The sequence below is a fragment of the Triticum aestivum genome, chromosome 2D (assembly GCF_018294505.1).
Source record: "Triticum aestivum cultivar Chinese Spring chromosome 2D, IWGSC CS RefSeq v2.1, whole genome shotgun sequence".
Lineage (NCBI taxonomy): Eukaryota > Viridiplantae > Streptophyta > Magnoliopsida > Poales > Poaceae > Triticum > Triticum aestivum.
In genome coordinates, this window is record NC_057799.1 from 595,717,653 (window position 1) to 595,740,242 (window position 22,590).

The following is a 22,590-nucleotide window of genomic DNA, read 5'->3' on the forward strand; positions in this document are numbered from 1 at the left end:
CCAAAATAAACAAAATAGTTAGGTCTAGAGATTGATATTGAGTAATAACCGTGAAATTTGACCATAAATAGTGTGCAAATGAGTTGGAGATATACGCCTTGCTAAAACTCCAAGGTTACAAAATGATTACCTCATGAGAACTTGATAAAAACACTCCATGGTGGATCAAGCATGCAGTCGAAGTGTTGGTCTTTGGCTACCTAAGGATATTAGAGAAAATAGAGCTGGTTAGAAGTAGGCAGAAAATATTTTCCATGATTGGTGAACCCTATAGATATAATAAATCGATGAGTTCCCTTTGAAAATTATAATAAAGCATACATGATAAAAGTGAAACAATATGCTTGTTTCATTTGTTGGGAAGTGTACATTTGCAATTTAAAAGCAACATTAAGCCTCCAATGCAGAAGTGGAGCCAATGACAATGTGTTCCTGTGTGCCATCTCAAACTGGCCGGCGAATCACCTTGAAATAATTATGTTGTTCCTCATGAAACTAACAAATGCATAAGAGTTTTAACATGATTCATGTGCTCTAAGATTAAAAGAAGGTGGCAAGCAGAGTGCTGGAAAAAGCTTCATGTGAACCCTGTGTTTTACGGACATATATGCTAGAAGCAAATAATTCAAACGACTTAGGGCCAGTTCTTTTGAGATGTGCTGTGGAAATAAGCTCCTGTGAAAATAAGCTCAAGATAAGCTGCTGTGGAAATAAGCTCCAGATAATAAGCTAGCCAGTTCTTTTCAGTGCCAGTTTTTTCAGCTTATGTGATATGATCAGTGAAAAGTCTGTAATACCCTTGGACTACACTATTGTTCAGATCAAACGATATTGCGCTATATTTTTTATCATTGTTTCCCATATGAACATAAATTTGACTGTAAAACACCACAACATGTTATAATCAAACGTAAGGAAGATCATTTTGTCGCATACGAATGCCATACATGCATCACTGTCTCATGTAGTACGAGTTCTTGAGAATAAGTACTGAATAAAAAAGATCTGTAAATTATTACATGGTTATCCCAACAAAAGCGTACACCCTAGAGCTAACCATCAAGGGAAAACACTTGTAGCAATCGCATCACGGATGGAACCCATAGTACCATCATCAATGGGTGCATGGTGATGAGAAAGGCTCTCTTCATGAGCATAAGATCCACTCTCAACCATGTCAAAATGTTGATCACTTAGTTTGCTCTCACGAATGAAGTTATGAAGACACGCGCATGCAGTAATGATCTTTGTTTGCGTAGCAGGTTTGTACCGTGTGATGCCGAGGAGGATTCTCCATTTCATCTTTAGAACACCGAACAATCGTTCGATGATGTTTCGTAGTGATGAATGTATATGATTGAAGGTCTCATATCTTCCTCGCGGCGGTACTTGTTGGAAATCTGGTACATGGTAGCGTTGTCCTTTGTATGGTGCTAGATATCCAACTCTGTTTAGATATCCAAAGTCAACAAGATAATATTTTCCTGCATTGATAATAAAGATGAACAAAACTAATTAGTTCACGCAAAACATTAGAGGAGAAGAATGCATGTACATACCGTCCGGAGGGTGTGGAAAATAGGAATATTCAGCTTGTGCATCATTGAGTACACGTGTGTCATGAACAGATCCAGGCCATCCAGCAACAACAAATGTAAATCTCATATCAAAATCGCAAATTGCCATGACATTCTGAGTTGTCGAACCTTTCCTGTTGCGATACTTGGGTTGCTCACTTGCAGGCACAACACATTCAATGTGTGTTCCATCTATTGCCCCAATGGCATCCTTGAAGTGAGGCCAAAATCTTGTTTTTTTAAGCGAGTCATGAACTTGGGTGAAAGATCGATCTTTCGGTTGAATGTAATCTCCGGCCATACGGTAGACACAGAACAAGACCTCCTTAAATTTTTTGTTGATGGTAGACCGACTGTGTTCAAATCGATCGGCGACATTGTCGGTGGTCTGGCGTGACCCCAAAGTCCACAAGAACTGTGCTAATGCCTCCTTGCTTGTCATGTTGCAAGTTGACTTTAAACCATACTTTTCAACTAAAATGTCATGTAGTGAGTAGAACACAGACCTTCGCATCCTGAACATAGAGTAGAATATTTGTGGTTGCTTCTCCTTCTCTTCCACCCACTGCAATCCTGTCATCATTGGTGCTCTCCTAGGTCCATATGGCAGCCTTTCTTTGTTTAGAAGATAATATGCCATTGCAACAACGCAAAAATCAAGTTCCTCCTCCTCATCCTCCTGAACAGAGATGTCCATCTGTGATATAGAAATAGAAATATCATAAACATTTGTCCACAAGACAACAAATCACAGCTCCATCAGTACAAATTGGTTCACAGCAATACAATTAAGTTCACAACAAAGATTGGTTCACAGCAATACAATTAAGTTCACAGCAGTACAAATTGGTTCACAGCAAATAAGTTCACAACACTACAAATGAGTTCCCAACAAAGCAAATAAGTTCTAATTTTTTTTCATAAATGTTTCCCATGCCCTGTTGATCCATTCAAGCCTCACAGTTGAATCTTCCTCCTTTAGTGCACTGAAGACATCATGATGTTCCTTCTTCGTAAAGAGTTCTAGAGCATGAAAATACACTTCACTTCCAGGTTTACCTCCATCATTCACCACCATGTCCTTCATCTCCTTAATCTCATCTCTCACAGGATCCTCCTTCATTTCAGATGTCGCCGAATTGCGGCTAGTCTCCCTCTTTTCCCAAAGGTCAGCAATACGCTTAAATTGCATTCTATCATCACTATCTTTTGCAATCTTTTGCACCATCGCAGGACTAGGTGAATAAGGACATGATCTCTTCTTTCGACATTTAGCTTTGTTAGGTGTCACAAAAGTAGCATATGTATACCTGTATCTCATTTGCCCACCATTCATCACTAGCCGCAATGGTCTTGGTAACAGGATCAAACCCAATGCCCGATGCCTTTTGGGTTAATGTCTTCCAAACAGCATACTCTTTTTTCAGCACATCCCACTTATTCTTGAATTGCTTTTTGGTATATTCTCTCCTCGTGCGCTCAAAAAACTTTCTTACCACATTGTCATATCCAAGTGGTGTCAATGTTCCTTCTTTGCCACGGTTATTGGCATTCACTTCTTTCGCACAAATATCAATGAAAGTTCTAAGACCCACATTATCCCATTGTGCTTTCATCTATTTCTCATCATGTCAATGCAAAAGAATTGGAGAATTAATATGTAGTACAAAGAATATCTAGATATTGCTTTTACAGAAGCATATATAAGCAATGCATCATGTCAATATTTCTTCTATGTAACCAGAGGGCAACAATTGTACTACTAATCTAGATGAAAACATCATACTTCTAGATGAACTTTTGGCAAAATAAATCACAGGATCAGCTGCTCACCTTGGTGGCTCACAGCCAGGAGGAGGGGAGGGGCAAAGGGGTCTCCGTCTGCCGGAGTGGGGCGCCGTCCGCCGGAGTGGAGCCCTGGCCGGACCGGGCCACGAGCTGCTGCTGCTGCTGGACACCAGGGACAGAGGGGATGCAACCGAGGGAGGGGTTGCGACCGTGGGAGCTGGGGTAGGCCTACCCGCTGGCCATGTCGCCGGAGATGGCCTCGTCGAGGAGCGGAGGACCTGAGGACCGGCGGCGGCGGCGGCGATTGACGGGAGGAACCCTAGGCGGAGCGACAGAACGAGGGATGGAGCGCTGGGGGAGGGGATCGAGCGCCTTTTTTCGTGTGCGAGACGGTTCTGTGCGGGACTGGGCGATGGCATTTTCGATGTAATAAGATCAAACAACAGGGGCACATCCCTATACCCTTTCATTTTTAAGTGAGAAGCTGTGGGAAGCTGCGGGAAGCTGCTCGACCCCAGCTTTTTTCCATCGTGAAGAAGAAGGAGGTGGAAATAAGCTAAGCTGGCTTTTTAAAAACGAGTTCTTTTCAGCTTCTAGCTTATTTTGATAATAAGCTGCTAGAAGCTGCAAAAGAACTGGCCCTTAGGCACAATATGCATGTATGCATGCACTCTAGAAGCAAAAATATATATCAGAAGAAGTAAAGCAAAGATGATGTGTTTTCACAAACCTCAGGATAGCCGAGCGCTTGCATGCATGACTGAGGTTACTAATTATTATGACGAAGATCACAATTAACTTTCAAATTTTAAAATCTAACCACTGTCATGCATAGCATGCAAAAAAAAGTGCAGTAAAGATTCAGCCATTGGATGTTGGCACAGACAGCAAACCTGATCATATTTCACCGGTAGACGATTACTTTCCTGTTGAGAGCACACCATTGAATCGACCAAGTTTTTTTCGGTTGTACATAGACAACAGGCACGTACCCACTTGCATGATTCATGCATGTTAGGACCATGTGGCAATCAAATTGTGTTGTTTTCATGGAATATAGATCAAGCGATTGGCTCGTACACACCCGTCTCCAAGTAGAACACATCCAGCAGTCCGCTAGGTTTTTTAAGTAACCGTATTCTACCGTATACCCGTCTCCTCCTCCGTGCGTGTATCACGAGAAACCACTCGATCGGTTGTACCGTTTAACCATGAGTTTTCCGAGGAGCGCTTCCATTGCGTCCAGCCGTCCACCACCTCCTCGCTGTTGAGATTCCCGAAGTTGTTGTATGTTGAAGATCACGGCCGCCGACGCTCTCAGTCCCGTTGGTAGCTTACCACCGAACCCAAGCATGAACACATCTGGTCCCGGGTGTCTACGGACATAGGGCAGCCCAAGCCATTTGGCGGCATCCATGGAGAAACCCGTGAGGAGGTGCGAGACGATGCAGCTTAGGACGTGCCATTGAGCTCGGCTAAGGCGGCGGAAGGGCCCAATGTATTGTCACAATATACAGATCGATAGCTCAAAGGAAGTTCAAAGGAAGTTTTTTGGCGTATGGAATCGAAGGTTAGCTAGGATTGCTTGGCGCTAAATATGATTCCTACGTTTGTACGTCAAAGTCAGCATATTCAGTCCGGACTGTTATATCTGGCTCCCGATGATGGATGGTTACTATTTTATTTATTTTTATGATTAATAACGTGGGTTTATGTAACATATCGGGAGTTTTTTATTAAAGGAATATATCAGAAGTTATTTAAAATCAAATTTTTTTGAGGATTTTATCAGTCAGTCTACACCGTAATAAATCGGTCCCACCAGATTAACGGCTCGTAAATTCTGATTAACATGATAATTTCTTGGGAGTCTGTAATTAGTATAGAAAATATAGATATAGATAGATATAGATATATATGATGCACACACTGAACAAGACCAATTGTGTGCACAAAACGCGGGTAAAAAGTCTTATTTTAATGTTGATGCTCATAAAATATATATATTTTCAACGATATTGTTACAATTGGTTTTTATTCTACATGTCAACAGAAATTGCCCCCTGTAGCAGTTCCTGGATCGATTTCCCGGCGTGGTCGAATTACACTTGTGCCTGCTAATAACGCCAAAGTGATTGCAAGGTACTGCATTTCCCACAGAAATGAAACCATTCAAATTAATAAGTTCTCGCTTCTCGTGGCAATGCATCCATATTGAAAAATTGGAGACACTGTTCTACTCATGCTCTACCAAGGCACAGGAGGGCTCTTTCTTTTCATTGACGAGATGCCGAGTCGCCGTGATCAAGCTGCTTCCAGTGGATAGTTGTGTTTGTTGGACCTCGGCCTCTTAAAATGTCCTAGCTGTTACTATATATGTTAAGTATGTAGATATGGACCATATGGTTGTTGGCCCCTAGCTTCTTAAAATGTGATAGTTGTTACTATGTTAAGTATGTAGGGACCATATGGTTGTCAAAACCGTGTTACAAAGATCCTCCTTTTGTCGAATAGTGTAACCACTATATATATGTTACTCAAATGCTGTTACCCAAGTTAATAAATTTTCATGGAAAATATTAGTATCGTACACAATTCATTGAGTTTAAGCGTGTGTCCGATCTCCAGAAGGCATTTGCATATTAACTGTCCATATTGCAAATTCACACACATGTTAACATAAGAAAACGTGTGTGTAACATACTAATCATCGCACACGACTACTCGCAGACGCATCGTGTGCGATACTCCTAGCCACCGCAAGCAACTAGTTTGCATTTTTTAAAGTTTTTTGTACACACATAATTGCACACGAACTAACTGTATTGACCGTCTGTGTTGTAATTTTCTCATCGCAAACAGTTCATCCGAGTCGGCTGTTTGCCATGTATCACACACATCTTGTTTACACGACTCGTTTGTGTTCTTTTGGCTCATCGCAAACAGTTCATCCATGTGAACTATATGCCGCATATCACACACATCTTGTTAAGTTGAACCATTTCTGTTGTGTTCCCTAATCGAAAACAGTTCGTCCAAGTGAACCGTATGCCGTATATCGCACACACATTGATATGGCTGCCCGTTTCTGTTGTTCTACCTCATCGCAAATAGTTCGAATGGATTAACCGTGTGTCCTGCATCGCACACACATTGATATGGCTGTCCGTTTCTGTTGTTCTGCCTCATCGCAAACAATTTGAATGGATTAACCATGTGCCCTGCATCGCACGCGCAACTAAAATCTGAACCGTGTTTGATGGCCCCGCCATCGCAAACGTTTTGCACCTTTTTTGACGGTTTCTTACACCACCATTTGCGGTTATTGCATTGCACACAGTTTCGGCAAAGAGTCTCTAATCGTAGTGTCGCGTTAGCAGTATCCTGCAGTAGTGTTTCATTCGTATTAAAATATACTATACTAAATCAGCGACACTTATTTTGATACGGAGGGGGTAGTTTTCAATAGTAGTACAATTTTCATAACTTTTGATTAATATTATTATTGATCAAAATTGATGATCAATGTTAAACCATGAAACTTTAATGTCAAAGTCTTTTTGATAGGGTCAAAGTGCTACTTCTTTATTCTATAAAAAGGTTATTTTTCTTTCTTCAGTTTAATCCATACCAATACAATCAGTCAAAGACGACTTTCCTACCCGTAGTGGCTGCTATTGACTCCCTCTCCATAATGGAACTTGGAAAACAACGGCCTTTTTTTCGTGAAAGTCAAACTTGAATAGACTTGACTTTAGTGGCCTATATATAATAATCTCCACGTCAAGTGGAGCAATGATGCTCTCCTACTCAAAAAAATCTCCATGTCTTTCCATGCCGGTTACGTATTTTGAGACTTGATTTTAACCATTACTTATTAGTTTGATAAATAGAAAGAGGTATGAGTAAAAGAATTATATCTTCACGCCACTACGGAACATGACACCAGTGGCAAACGCAAAACAAGTACCAGTGGCGGGTAGGCGCAGGCCACTGGTAACCTGCCATTACCACTGATAATACAGCTATCAGTGGCGTGTGGGCATGATAGGCCGCCACTTGTGAAAGACCCTAGTAGTGGTGAGCATGTCTTCCCACCCATTGGTAAGGTCGTCCATGTCAAATTATGACATCATCATGACAACGTTCTTTTACTGTCATGCTGATGTTTTGCATATGACATCACATTACATTGCATGACATAGATAAATTGATGTATAAACATGCAACATTGCATCCATATATCGGAATTGCAATACTACATGGATCGATACAAGCTTCAGTTATAGGCGAACCAAGTATCTACCACCGACAAGCTATAATGTCAACATGTTTTCTCTTTATTATCTAAAAAAATGTATTCTTCTTTCTACAGTCCAATCCCTATCCATGGAACCAGTCAAAGGTGGCTTTCCATGGTGATTAGTAGCAGTATTGACACAATTTCAACAAAGAAAGTGATTAACAATAATATATTATATTATAATAGGGGTCTGTCTAGGCGGAATTTGCTCTTGGAGGTCGAGCTCCATGGATGCCTCCAAATGCAAAATGCAAAAATCTTGAAAATTCATATTTTTACATTTAAAAAAGTTCTAAAAAAACAGAGATAGATGAAGGCATAGTGCACAAGTGTGTAAATTTTCAGGGCAAAATACGTTGAAAAGACAAATCTGGGGTTTTTTAACACATGATACTATTCATCCTTCCAGATCATGAATTTGTCTTTTTTGTACATGTCGCATTTCAACGTATTTCATTCTGAAATTTTACACACATACGCCTCACATCATTGTTTACTTGTACAAAAAAATTCAGATTTTTTTGAAACCAAAATTTTTGAATTTTGAATTTTTCAGAAAAACGGTCTCCATGGAGGCGGAGAGCCAAAACGCCATTTTCTTGTCTAGGGCACATCTCTCAATCAAGTATAAGAAGGAAAAGAAAAAAAGGAACATACCCACATGAATCCGTGTGTAAGATTAATGACATATGACTTAGATGTGTAATACTTACGAAACATCTAGGTGTGCTTTAGCAAAACTGATACTTTTGAAGTATGTGTCACAAAAGTTATATTATTCAATTGTATTAATATATACTACACTAAATCAGTGGCACTTATTTCAGGACAGAAGGAGTAGTTTTCAATAATAGTACAATTTTCATAACATGTGATTAATATTATTGTTGATCAAATTGATGATCAATGTTTAACCATGAAACATTAATGTCAAAGTTTTTTTGACAGGGTAAAATGTTTCTTATTTATTCTATAAAAGGTTAATTTTCTTTCTTCAGTTTAGTCCATATCAATACAATCAGGCAAAGACGACTTTCCTACCTGTAGTGGCTGCTATTCCCCCCCTCCATAATGGAACTTGGAAAACAATGACCTTTTTCGTGAAAATCAAACTTGAATTGACTTGACTTTAGTGGCCTATGAATAATAAAATAATAATAATAATTTCCGCATCAAGTGGAGCCACGATGCTCTCCTATGAAAAAAATCTCTGCGTCTTTTCATGCCGGTCACATATTTTGGGACTTGATTTTAACCATTACCTATTAGTTTGATAAGGGTATGAGTAAAAGAATTAGATCTTCACGCTAGTACAGAACATGATACATGTGGTAGACGCAAAACAAGTACCAGTGGTAGGTAGGCGCACGCCATTGGTAACCTGCCACTACCACCGATAATACAGCTATAGTGGCCTACGAGCATGATAGGCCTGTTGGAAATATGCCCTAGAGGCAATAATAAATTGGTTATTATTATATTTCCTTGTTCATGATAATCGTTTATTATCCATGCTAGAATTGTATTGATAGGAAACTCAGATACATGTGTGGATACATAGACAACACCATGTCCCTAGTAAGACTCTAGTTGACTAGCTCGTTGATCAATAGATGGTTACGGTTTCCTGACCATGGACATTGGATGTCGTTGATAACGGGATCACATCATTAGGAGAATGATGTGATGGACAAGACCCAATCCTAAGCCTAGCACAAGATCGTGTAGTTCGTTTGCTAAGAGCTTTTCTAATGTCAAGTATCATTTCCTTAGACCATGAGATTGTGCAACTCCCGGATACCGTAGGAATGCTTTGGGTGTACCAAATGTCACAACGTAATTGGGTGGCTATAAAGGTGCACTACAGGTATCTCCGAAAGTGTCTGTTGGGTTGGCACGAATCGAGACTGGGATTTGTCACTCCGTGTAAACGGAGAGGTATCTCTGGGCCCACTCGGTAGGACGTCATCATAATGTGCACAATGTGACCAAGGAGTTGATCACGGGATGATGTGTTACGGAACGAGTAAAGAGACTTGCCAGTAACGAGATTGAACAAGGTATCGGGATACCGACGATCGAATCTCGGGCAAGTAACGTACCGATTGACAAAGGGAATTGTATACGGGATTGATTGAATCCTCGACATCGTGGTTCATCCGATGAGATCATCGAGGAGCATGTGGGAGCCAACATGGGTATCCAGATCCCGCTGTTGGTTATTGACCGGAGAGTCGTCTCGGTCATGTCTGCGTGTCTCCCGAACCCGTAGGGTCTACACACTTAAGGTTCGGTGACGCTAGGGTTATGGAGATATTAGTATGCGGTAACCCGAAAGTTGTTCGGAGTCCCGGATGAGATCCCGGACGTCACGAGGAGTTCCGGAATGGTCCGGAGGTAAAGATTTATATATGGGAAGTCTTATTTTGGTCGCCGGAAAAGTTTCGCGCATTATCAGTATTGTACCGGGAGTGCCGAAAGGGGTCCGGGGGTCCACCTGCCCCGGGGGGGCACATGGGCTGTAGGGGTGTGCGCCTTGGCCTATATGGGCCAAGGGCACCCGCCCCAAGAGGCCCATGCGCCAAGAGATAAGGGAAAGGGAGAGTCCTAAAGGGGGAAGGCACCTCCGAGGTGCCTTGGGGAGGATGGACTCCTCCCTGGCCGCACCCTTCCTTGGAGGAAGGGCCAAGGCAGCGCCCCCCCTCTCCCTTGGCCCTATATATAGTGGGGGGGAGGGAGGGCAGCAATACCTAAGCCCTGGCGCCTCCCTCTCCCTCCCGTGACACATCTCCCTCCTCCCGCAGCGCTTGGCGAAGCCCTGTTGGAATCCCGCTACTTCCACCACCACGCCGTCGTGCTGCTGGATCTCCATCAACCTCTCCTCCCCCCTTGCTGGATCAAGAAGGAGGAGACATCGCTGCTCCGTACGTGTGTTGAACGCGGAGGTGCCGTCCGTTCGGCGCTAGGATCATCAGTGATTTGGATCACGACGAGTACGACTCCATCAACCCCGTTCTCTTGAACGCTTCCGCTCGCGGTCTACAAGGGTATGTAGATGCACTCCCCTTCCCCTCGTTGCTAGATTACTCCATAGATTGATCTTGGTGATGCGTAGAAAATTTTGAATTTCTGCTACGTTCCCCAACAAGGCCGCCACTTGTGAAAGACCCTGGTGGTGGTGAGCATGTCTTCCCACCCATTGGTAAGGTTGCCCATGTCAAATTATGACGTTGTCACGACAACGTTCTTTTACTGTCCTGCCGATATTTTGCATATGACACCACATTACATTGCATGACACAGATAAATTGATGTATAAACACGCAAACATGCATCCATATATCAGAATTGCAATACATGCATCACATTACATTGATATTCATCATTACATCAAGGAGAAGCATGAGGATCGATACCACGAGAACCAGTGTGTCGCCTTCTCTACAATCAGAGATCCGCCCCTCCCGAAAAGCCCAGCTAATTAACCACGTTGCCCTCGTGGGGTATGGTGGTTAGACTACCACTTGGCCACATCCAGTTCCTCTCCTCCGGGTTTGCCTCCACCAAGATGCACGTCACGAGCTCTTTGAACCGCATCTATGGTATCGTTTATATCGCGTCGAACTACACCTTCAGGAACCCACCCCAGGTGTCTTGAACAAGGTTGATCCAAGTGGACATTGCCTCCCCGAGCTGCTCTACATGATGCATGTTCTGCATAAGGCCGGTACATCCGCTCCTTGTCCACCAGAGACCCCCTCCCACAAATCTCACGATCTCATCTATCATTTTTAACACATAGAAAAAATTCGATGTGTATTGTGTTAATAATCATGCTGATCATATATCTATACATTCGTAATCAAGTCAAGGGGAGATGTATTGTGTTAATCATGCTAATCTGCAATCATCATGTTATTCTATCATCCATCCATATATTACAAGCACAAATTACTTACCTAGTAAAGGCACTTGTGGTTTTTATAATATTCAGTTTTTTTAGGGGTAAAGCTAAGCTACATCTATCAAATGCCACAGAGTGTGGAATATATTAGATCACGGGGTTCTCGGTTGAACAAGCGGTATTTTATGGCCCTCCAAATTTACTTTTTTTTGAGTAAATGGCCCTCCAAATTTACTGCTCATATTGGCCCTCCCAAATCCTCCTTCATTTCACAGCTGGGCCGATTTGCCACGGCCTGCCTGGCAGTACACGCAGGCCCAGCCCGTGGTCCTCCAGTCCGGCGCCAACCCGGCCTCGTTCGTTCACGGCAAAACAAAACGCGACCACCCAACCCGACCAGACCAGACCAGGACAAACCCAGGCTCAGCAGCTCGTGCCCCCGTCCCGTCCGACCCCCCTTCCTCTCCGCCCCGCCTCCATGGACGCGTACCACCACCACCAGCGCCGCTTCGACGGCTCCGGCTCCGGCGACGCGCCGCCGCCGCAGCCCCCTCCGCCCTCCAACTGGTATCCCAGCCCCGCGCCGCCGTACCACCCTCCCCACCCCAACCACCCGTACCCTCCCCAGCACCACCAGTGGGGCCACCCGCCCCCCGACCTCCAGCACCAGCACCGCCCTCCGCCTCCGCTGCAGTACGCGTACCAGCCCCCTCCCCCGCCGATGCAGCAGCAGATGCAGCCGCCGCCGCCCGCGCCCGGGAACCCCTGGCCTCCTCACCACGCTGCGGCCCAGCCCCCGCCGCAGAGCTACCCGCCTCCGCCTCCGCCTCCGGGACAGGTATGTCGGCGTCACCCGGTTTCCGTCGCTGGGACAGAAGATTGGTGATCAGTATACTGTTAGGAAGGAGCATTTGTAGCTGATTTGTGTTAGGATTCGGAGCGTAGGCCCGTTGTTGGTCCTAGGGTTTAGGTGAAGCATGTTATAAACTTATATGTTGGTTCTGTGATCCCACTCGATTTACTGTGGATTGTGTCTGGTGTAGTCCGATGTTGGTGTCATGGTAGAACGCGGGTGGGTTATATAAGCGGGTGGTTTTGTGACATTGTGCAATCGGTAGCTTAGCCCCCTGCGATTGATGAGGAACTTTTCGGCAAATTTTGTCACTACTGATGTAATTTTGTCAAGATTGTCTCTTCCGCTCTGTACAACTCAGCACTCGCAGCAATTTTATGATTTAGTTATCCTTGTTTGGAGTGAGGTTTCTTCAGTGGCATCAAATGTTCTGCCAAATGGCGTCATGTTTTGTTAGTTTTCAAGTTTTAAGCCATATGGACGTGTTTTTACCTGTGGCTTCTTGTTTCAGTTGCCTATTTGTCATGTTCTTCCATTGGACATGAAGTTCTGTGACTTACAATTGGACATTTCTTATTTGTAGGCTTGGCCGAATCATTCATGGCCTCAAAATCATGGATACCCAGGTATGTCAATATCATCCAAGTCTATGTTATTATATGTATAATTTTACTCGCAGAGAAAACACTGAGGTAATCCAAACTAGACTTACATAGTTTGTGTTGATACTGATGTGGAGCATCGTTATGATATGTGGGTATTGTAATGCAATATTTGTGTGTCTATGAATATGGATGTTTGTCAAATAACTATGAACTGTGCATGCAACTCAAGTTTCAAAACATTTATTCAATTATTTATCAGGTGCGTCACTGTTATTTCGGTTGTTTGATTGGTTGTTACACTGTTTTTCTTTTGCCTGTTACTATTAATGCATGTCCCGTCCTACTTAGCTTGCTTCTGATCATTGACTCAATACTTCTGTACACAATCAGTCCTTCCCAAGTTGTGTCGTGATTCTTGGTTTGTGATGTAACAAATGCATTGCCTAGTTACGTTATTAGTTAAACGACTTATAATGGAATTTTAGTTCGACATCCAACTTAAAAAAGGCTCCTTGGAGCAGAAAATTTATTTCTTCTAATAATAAATGGTTAGTTTGTTGTGACGATTTAATTTCTAAAAACAAAATAAACTCGAAGGGCTTGCCAATGAGGACGATTGGGCCACAAAGGCAAAGGAATGGGCTTCTGCTAAATCTGTTACAGAGAACCACCAGATTCAGCAGCATGCCATTCCAAGTAGAACAGAAATTCACCATTATGGCCACAATGATCAGTATCAGCAACCAGCTGGTCTGCCGGCAGAACCTTTACACCCACCAATTCCACAATCAAGTAGCGACCAGTTGCTGTTTCAAATGTCAGGTCAACAGAGGGAAACAAACTATTTGCAAGGTAACATGTCCTGTTACTCTTGCTCATTATGTGTTACAGATGGGTATATAAGTTTCAGAACAGATCTGAAGATGATATTGCAGATAGAGGTCCAATGGCGCCACCACCGAAGAATTTTGGTCCATTTCCATCCACCTATGAGCAGGAGGTACCTTATAATTATTCTTCTGCTCAAGGTATGCCTTGCTTGGCAATTTAATTTGCTTGTGTGGCCTGCGTCAGAATTAGATGTACCCTGCTGGATATGTATTCAGTTCAATTGCAGAAAGACTGAAAAATCTAAAGCATCACTTATTTTAGAACAGAGGGGGTATATCACTTCATCTATCTTCTGATATTGTAGCTACCTTAGCTGTTTATACGTCATTCCTGTTGTATTTTGAGGCAATTCATTGGATGTCACTATTGTGTTGGCCTCAAATGGAGCAGAAAATCCAAATTATTGGTTGCATGCACTATGATGCTTGTGATTTTCTTTACCAATGACTCTTGATTACATCACGTTTTTGGTGTTACCAAAATTACAATACAAATGGTATAACCTATGTAGCTTTTCTAGGTTCTTAATTCCTGTGGCATGTAGTTGATCCATTGTACTTTTCACTTTGAAGAGGTGGAATATTTGTGTCTCTTGCAAACACTCGTGTTTTTCACCCTTAATTACTAGGCGGGTCACTGTATGCAACTATATGGTATATGGATGATGCTGATATGTATTTCTGCTCAGGGTTTGATACTGGTAGATTTTGACTATGCCATGTAATAACAGGTAATGGGAATGCTATGCTTCAATATCCAAGCCCACAAGCTCAGCCATCTCTGAGTGCTTCATCAGTTCAAGACGGATTTCCTCGCGGGCCTCCTGGTGTGCCTGGGCATGGTTTACAGTCTTATAGGATGATGGCTGATCCCAGTGACCAACCCTTGGAGTTCAATGACAGAAAAGCTCCTGATATGGCAGTACATGAGACAATAAATATCAGATCTAGTGCTCCAACAGCAGTGTCTGAACATGGCACAGTTCCAACATCAACTCAATCATGGGGCCCATCTGCTCCAGTTGGATATTTTCATCCAGCTCCAGTACCACCACAAGCATCACAGGTTTTGTAATCTGTTATAATTTCTTGCGCCATTGATACAGTGGTACTTATTTTTATTCTGTTACAGATGGATCCTTCTTTGCATGCTGGACCACTCTTTGGAGCACTCTCTGGTTCGAACTATGTTCCACCTGCAGCATTTGGTGTTGGTAGTGTAACTGAAGCATTCCCTACAGACCCAAACACTCTTTTCAATGTTGCAGAACGGTCAAAGAAAGTAGGTTTTGTGGTTCCATTCATTTCACTTGCTTATCACCATAGCCGTTTAACTTTAACTGATTCTTGTGCTCGATTATGTATCAGCCTCCAGTACCTAACTGGCTTCGAGAAGAGCTTCTAAAAAAAAAATCCACTCCAGTGAGTTCTTCAGTGCAGCATTCGACAAATTATGATTCCATGGATTCTGAAGATGCTGCGGAACCACCAAAAAGAGCTGACCAAACTGATAGTAGAAGCATTGGTTCAGCAAAATCAATCGTAGCTGATGAGGTGCTCTTCTTTATTTCTAATCATTAGTGCAGTGCATATTACGCTATTAATCTGCCCTAATGTGATTCACTTGCATGCGTCCCTAATGATTTATTTCAGTACGAGCAGTACCATGTCCAAGTTAACGGGTCTAAAGCTAAATAGTATTGTGGAGGACTTTAAATGCATAATGATTTTTGGACAACTTTTGTAAATCAAAGTGAACTAATTAAATTAGCGGTTTTGAGAAACTAAATAATTTACCTACTTTCATATATAGTTTTTTTTTTCAATGTTTTATATGGTAATTTCTGAAGAACAGTGATTTCATAATGGTGAGAGAAATGGCACAGCTATGTGTCAATCTTTTCCAGATTTGGTTTGTCAGTGAAGCACTTGAGACTTGAGGTTGCTTGTCATACGGTATTACTGTACTGGCAAATCTCCTAAGTTCCTATAATCAGTTTTCCGGAGCAGCATCTTTTTCCTCTGTACACATGTTCGCTTCTTTTGGATCTGGTCGAAACATCGGATGCTAGTTACTGAAAAGTTGATCCTTTTTGTTCCTGTTCATATTTGACTTAGATATTAACATGACCCTCATTTCAAATCGATGTACTGGACTTGAATCGTTTGCAGGATGAAGTTGAAGCGGCACGGACGGCAGCAATCAACAAGGAAATTAAACGTGTGTTGACAGAAGTTCTTCTAAAGGTTTGTTCACAGAAGTTCTCCTAAGAAATACAGCAAGACTGCCATTTCTTACTTTTGTCCTTTTTTCATTTCCAGGTTACTGATGATCTTTTTAACGAGATTGCAACCAAAGTTATGAATGAAGATGATTCATCAGCTGAACGTGAGTGAACTAAACTTAAAACTTAATGTAAATAGGACGTTGCTGATTATCGCCTCTGTGTTGCAGCAAATGAGACCACTGGTGTCTCTAGCTCAAAGGACCTTGGTCTGGGAGAATCAAAAGTCAAGACCACAGCTAAAGTTGTAGTCCCTGCTAAGCTAAACAATGTTAGCTCTACTGGTCGTTCTGATGGTAATGGGCTAAGTTCTCCTAAAGGTGCTCTTCTTGGTCTTGCTAGTTATGATTCAGATGACGAGGATGATGAGGCTGACGGTGATGGTAAGGATTTAATTTCAAATTTATCATCCGAAATGAAAGTTGATGCAGCTCATCCTAAAGAAAGTAAGTTCTTGAAAAACACAAAGCAGACATGGTTTCCCTGAATTTATTTTCTAAAGAAGAGCTTATTATTAACTTCGATACATAACAACCATGTAGGTGAGAATGTTGATGGTGAACTGCACAATAATAGTAATGGAAGTATTGCTTCAGTCCAAAGTGTTTCATCCGGAGATGATCCTAAATCCAGTGACAAAAGATCTCAGAGTAGGCCAACTGCAGAATCTGAACGAGAGCCAAGTATTCATGACACACAGAATGGAGAAGCCAAAACTTCTATTCAGCCAATTGGTGTGATTCATAAAACGAATGAGAAGGCACATGGACATGCAGAGGTGGATTTCCAAAATGGAAAAACCTCTTCCGGCCATCATACTGAAAATAATAATAATAATAATGCGGAGAGCACTCACAGGCATTTTGAAAGGAACAGTCATGAGAAAGATCTTAAAGAGGTGAAGGTTGTCAATGGGAAAGACTCTGAGCCTTCTAGAACTGACAAGTTTAGAGATGGTGACAAGCATAGCATGCCTGAAAATATTGATAAAAAAGGCACCCACAAAGAGGAAAAGGGTTCTGGCAGGTATGCAAAACATGGATTGGATAGATGGGATGATGCCAAAAGAGATCGAAAGGACCTTCCAAAGGATACAAGAGAGAGAAAGAGGGATTCTGCTGATAGAAGAGACATAGGAAAAGATGGGAATGACGACAGATCAAGGCAAATTACTAAGAGCTCAGCTAGCCACAGCAGTAGAAGGTCACGGTCACGGTCACCAAGTGGGAGAAGCCGTACTAGGAATGAGAGTTCTTCACGTGTTCGAGGGAGTGTTTCAAGCGACGAGCCTTCTGATAATGCAAAAAGGAGGTAGTGTTATTCTTACAATTTGATGTTTAGCCTGTCTCAGTTTATGAGTTGCCCTTTCTCTTGTGTACTGAATACTCCATTGCTCCATTTTCTACTGCAGAAAGAGCCATTCTCGTAAAAACAGCATGTCCCCCTCACCTCCAAAATCTAGGAGCAGGTATATCAATATTCCTCCCTTCTCTGTAATATATGTTAAATAGTGGGAAATTTTTGCTAGTTAGCTCCAACATGTTCACATAACTATTGTAAGGTTGAGATTGATAGTTTTGCTGATCATGAATGCTCAGAATCATGCTATAGACATCAATCTCATTTCTCACCATGAAGGGGTAGGGCATTTATGATAAGGTGGCTCAGAAACATCAGTGGTATTTTGATGTTATGTTTTGTAGAACTGTGTTGCACTACATCTCTTCATAATAATTCTCTTTGCAAGCAAACGCCTCAAAGCTAAATAATGTTGGAACTGTTTTACTTATATTATTTTGTCAATTTGATATGAATAAGCACTGAGCAGGACACCTCTGAGTGAAGCAACATCAGGTTCATATATCGCTTATCCTTAAACTTACCCATTTAGTATTATGTTTCATCTCTAGACGAGTTTCGCGGTCTCCACATAGCAAGCATTCTCACCGCAGGCATTCACCTTATTCATCTGCTGAAAGGTAAGCGCTTAATTGGTTCTTTATTTTTCATTAAATTGTTCCAGGTGATATTTTGGTGTGGATTTTCAGCAATTTATAGATTCAAGTTGTTATCTATTCAAACTTGCTGTAGCTGATTTCTGGGAAATGGGTTAGTACAACAGGGCCAAAAAAGAGGAGATATCAAGGATTTCCAGGATAAAAAGGGTGAACCTTTAGGTGTCATGAAAAATTGTGTTTTGGATTTTGTAAGATACCTTGATTAGATCGTAAATTTGCATAGTTTGCCATAGTGTCTTGTGTTGTGTCAACTTAAGAATTTTGAAAATAATTTCACCTGGAACTTCTTTGAATTCTAACTGGAGAAATTAGAACAATTCAAGCCTCCATGAGGTTATCTAGTCCATAACTTTCTGAATTGTATTTTGTCGTTGAGTGCAATGGCAGGGTTGGCATTCCATCCGTGCTTCATCCTAGACCTTTTCAGGAATGCGGACCTGTGTTAATCTGGAGCCCTGTGTGTGCTACAGCACCTGCACTGTAATCACACTCCATTTGTTAAACTATTTCTAATCATCGCAGGAAGAAGCGGTCCAGATCTAGAACTCCGGTCAAGAGGAGGTAGAAGAAAGTAGGTGGTTTTGTTTGTTTCAACTAGGGTTTCTTGCCCTTTGTCCTTCCGATGAAGAAACAGCATTTGAATGCCCACGAAACAATGATGCTGGATCGAGCTTCCAACAAAGAAGATGACTCGACGACCCACGTGATGGATGTTGTTCGAAGGATGATGCATGGTGCCCAGCGGAAGATATGTCCAGTTTGCCAATATTAGGATATGTAATGTTCTGTACAAGCAGCGGACTTCATAATTTGTAGCTCTAGCATCCCTTTTAACTACTTTATTACTTGTATTTTCTCTTGGGGTCATGTAGTACTAGTATGCAAGGAGACTGGCCGAGTTTCGTCGGGACATGCTGCGATGTAATTTTGTATTGTTATATGTGCTCATCGCCTATCCCTGAATCATAATTAGGTCTGGAAAATGTGTTGCAGGCCTCCACATGTAATTTGTACTTCCTCCGTTCCTAAATATAAATCTTTGTAGAGATTTCACTAAGTGGACTATATACGGAGCAAAATGAATGAATCTAAACTTTAAATACATCTATATACATCCGCATGTAGTTCATAGTGAAATCTCTACAAAGACTTATATTTAGAAACGGAACGGAGGGAGTATTGTCGTATGTACATGCTGGAATTTATTCAGCATTCAATTGCAGAAACTAAAGAATCCCATTATATTTTCTCTACCTTGGTTCACTTTTGACGAATTAGAAAGCAGACTGTAAATCAGGAAAAGTGTATTTGATGCAATGTGCTAGACATGCCCGTTGTGGTGGCCTCGAATGGACGAAGGAAAGGCAGATTGGGTGCACCATGATTGTCGTGAATATTTCTACTGAATTACGTTTTGTCCTTGATTACTGGGTGGGTTAGCAGTTGGATGGTAGATGAACGATGCTGATGTGCAACCTGCTGAGTGAATGTTACTTCAGCAAGTGTCTGAGACCACATACAAGCCTAGACATCTCCAACTGCCTCATCACTCATACTTCAGCACCATCTATTCTTATTCCGTGACCATGTGTCTGAGCATGACCACTGTTTGGAGCAGCCTCTGCTCTGCAGCATTCGAAACATTGTTCTACCAAAGTAGAACCTCCGTTCGGAATTACTTGTCGCAGAAATGGATGTATCTAGACGTATTTTAGTTCTAGATACATCCATTTCCGAGACAAGTAATTCCGAGCGGAGGGAGTAGTCATCAGGACAGTCACCTGTTTGTGCAGTCAAATTTTCCTGCCACAGAAATCAGTACGTGCTACAGACGTGAACTTTCCTATAGATATACTCCCTCCGTTTCAAATTACTCGTCGCAGAAATGGATGTATCTAGAACTAAAATACATCTAGATACATCCGTACCTGCGACAAGTAATTCGGAACGGAGGGAGTAGATACAAATGGATAATCCGTATACCGGGATGCAACGCTCGAAGCATTCAATTCAGTAATTTACGGCAACCAGCGATACCGCCGGGCCCTCAGCCGGCCGACGAGCTCCCCGCAATCCACCTCCCTGAGGCGCAGCAGCAGGTGCAGCACGACGCCCGCGATGAACCCCAGCGCGGCGCTGGAGCCGGTGAGCGACACGCCTGCGCAGACCAGCATCACGAACGACTCCTCCTTGCTCCCCATGTCGCGCGACGCCATGGCCAGCTCCACGCCCGAGAAGAGCAGCATCACGCCCAGGATGCCGATGGGGAACTCCCCCAGGATCGTCACGAACGAGTTGCCGAACACCAGCCCCAGCGCCAGCTTGCCCATGGCCAGGAACACCACGGACGCGCCGCTCCGGCCGCCGAACCGGTACTGCCCCGCCAGCCCGCCCGCGCCGTGGCAGCACGGCATGGCGCCGAACCAGCACCCCACCAGGTTCATGAGCCCCACGCTGACGGACACCCTCGCCGGCGACAGCTCCGCCTGCTCCGGGAACAGGTCCGACGACAGCTTGCACACGGCGATCACCGAGTTGAGCACGGAGAGCGGGAGCTGCGGCACGGCCGCCTGCCAGAACCCGATCTTGAAATCCTCCCATGTTATCTTCACCAGCCCCAGCGGCGCCGGCCCGAAGCGGAGGCCGCGGAAGATGGACGGGTCACGCACGAAGCAGAGCACCAGCCCCAGCGCGAACACGATCAGCGCCGCCGGGACGCGGCCGCAGGAGCGACGGCGTGTGGCGGCGCGGCCGTCGGCTCCGTTGATGGCTGAATCGTCGTCGTCCCCGGCGCCGGTGGCGAGGAGGATGAAGAGCAGCGCGGCGAGCGCGAGCAGCAGGCCGTCGAGGCCGAGCAGGGGGCGCTCCACGGAGGTGGAGGCGGAGGAGGAGCGGGAGAAGTCCTGGTCGTAGCGGATGTACTTGACGGCGGTGAAGGCGAAGGAGAGGCCCTGGGAGAGCTGCACGCCGCGGACGACGGGGAGCGGGAGGACGCGGTAGAGGCGGGTCATGAGCCCCGTGGCGCCGAGGAAGAGGAGGATGGCGGCGACGGCGATGCCGGCGCCCATGATCTGCGGGACGGTGAGGTGCGCGGAGGAGAGCGCGACGGCGGCGATGGACTTCATGGGCTGCACGGGCATGGGGATCCCGAAGAGGACGCCGCTGGCGAAGTTGTAGAGCGCGGTGAAGATGAGCGTGGTGCCGAGGTCGAGGTGGGAGGCCAGCGACAGCGCCAGCACGATGGGGATGTAGGTGCCCAGGTCCCCCACCGCGCCGCCCAGCTCCGACCAGACGGACGTCTTGAGCCGGATGGACGGTGGGAGGAACCGCCGCCGGTGCGGCGGCTCGCCCGGGAGCAGCGGGTCGCCGGCGGAGGATGCCATGGCTGCCTGCACGACTGCTGCAGAGTACTGGAGTATTGCTGTGGGTGGGGGCTGAGTATAGAAATGGGCAGGTGGCGTGCGAGATTTGCAGTGATTATAGATGGTGATGCCATCCGGATTCCGATTGTTGTTTGGCGCGACGGCGACGTGGGTGGTGTATATATACTCAGTGGACGCTTCCTGTTTCTATATGCAGCAGGAGCAAGAGTTCCACACTTCCAATAACTTAAATGTATTTTAAATTTTGTAAATGTTCTTTAAGTTTTTTAAGGGTATATACTACTCTTTCCGTCCTATAATATAAGAGCGTTTTTGACACTACATTACTAATGTAAAAAACATTATTATATTATGAGACAAAAGAAGTACGTACTTACATGCAAAATATATATATACTACTTAATATATTTAGATGTATTTTTAATTTTAAATACATTCATTTTTATATATTTTCGTAACAAATAATTTCGGAAGAAGGGAGTAGTATTTGACCTTTGACAAAAAACAAAGCATAAGCGCAGCATGAATAAAATCGGGGCCAGCAGGGTATGCTGGTTTGACCTTTGGGGCGATGTAGGGACGAAACAAACTCAGATTCTCTAGTGGAAAAAATATCCGAAATATTGAGGCGAGAACATGAACGAAAATAGACGGCCTATATGCTGGTGCTCCCGGGGTCGATATGAGAATATCGTTTCGTTGCACGTATGCGCAAGGACTTTTGAAGTTGCGTGGCAAACTGCACATCCAAGGATAACGATTCTGCGTCGACGTGGACGTCAGGACAGGGTCAATTGTCTGTTGGGAGTGACCAGGGGACTGCGTGACACTTGTTTGTTGGGCGACGGGATTGTTTGCGTCCGCATCGATGTGGGATTCCTTCCTGCAAAAGTAACAGAAATTGGCACTATATACGCACACGGGCAACAATTCATTTTCTTTCCAAAAAAAAAACTTCCAATCCATTCAAACAAAGAACACACA

At 43.7% G+C, this 22,590-nt stretch overlaps 2 protein-coding genes across 4 annotated transcripts; one reads left to right on the top strand and one right to left on the bottom strand.

Moving 5' to 3' along the window:
- Positions 1-11,985: 11,985 nt before the first annotated feature.
- Positions 11,986-19,176, top strand: LOC123054816 (serine/arginine repetitive matrix protein 2). Of its 3 annotated transcripts, none has more exons than XM_044478663.1 (14): positions 11,986-12,410; positions 13,009-13,051; positions 13,628-13,882; positions 13,966-14,058; positions 14,652-14,986; positions 15,053-15,202; positions 15,289-15,474; positions 16,093-16,167; positions 16,243-16,309; positions 16,376-16,651; positions 16,748-17,516; positions 17,617-17,673; positions 18,116-18,184; positions 18,746-19,176. In XM_044478663.1, exons 1-14 carry the CDS (start codon positions 12,051-12,053, stop codon positions 18,786-18,788), a joined length of 2,778 nt encoding a protein of 925 aa, XP_044334598.1. In that variant the 5' UTR covers positions 11,986-12,050; the 3' UTR covers positions 18,789-19,176. The 3 variants fall into 3 exon arrangements, with proteins under 3 accessions (XP_044334598.1, XP_044334599.1, XP_044334600.1); XM_044478664.1 differs by having other exon boundaries at positions 16,376-16,588; XM_044478665.1 differs by lacking the exons at positions 13,628-13,882; positions 13,966-14,058.
- Positions 19,177-20,007: 831 nt separating this feature from the next.
- LOC100415876 (molybdate transporter 2) lies at positions 20,008-21,719 on the bottom strand. The gene has a single exon (XM_044478667.1). It carries the CDS (start codon positions 21,604-21,606, stop codon positions 20,242-20,244), a length of 1,365 nt encoding a protein of 454 aa, XP_044334602.1. The 5' UTR covers positions 21,607-21,719; the 3' UTR covers positions 20,008-20,241.
- Positions 21,720-22,590: the final 871 nt, after the last annotated feature.

What these genes read in the sequence shown, in the direction of transcription:
- LOC123054816 (XM_044478663.1), top strand. Translation starts at nt 12,051, where the DNA reads ATGGACGCGTACCACCACCACCAGCGCCGCTTCGACGGCTCCGGCTCC. An exon ending in AATCAATCGTAGCTGATGAG is followed by an intron (nt 15,475 to 16,092) that starts GTGCTCTTCTTT and finishes AATCGTTTGCAG; the next exon opens with GATGAAGTTGAAGCGGCACG. An exon ending in CCTTATTCATCTGCTGAAAG is followed by an intron (nt 18,185 to 18,745) that starts GTAAGCGCTTAA and finishes TAATCATCGCAG; the next exon opens with GAAGAAGCGGTCCAGATCTA.
- LOC100415876 (XM_044478667.1), bottom strand. Translation starts at nt 21,606, where the DNA reads ATGGCATCCTCCGCCGGCGACCCGCTGCTCCCGGGCGAGCCGCCGCAC.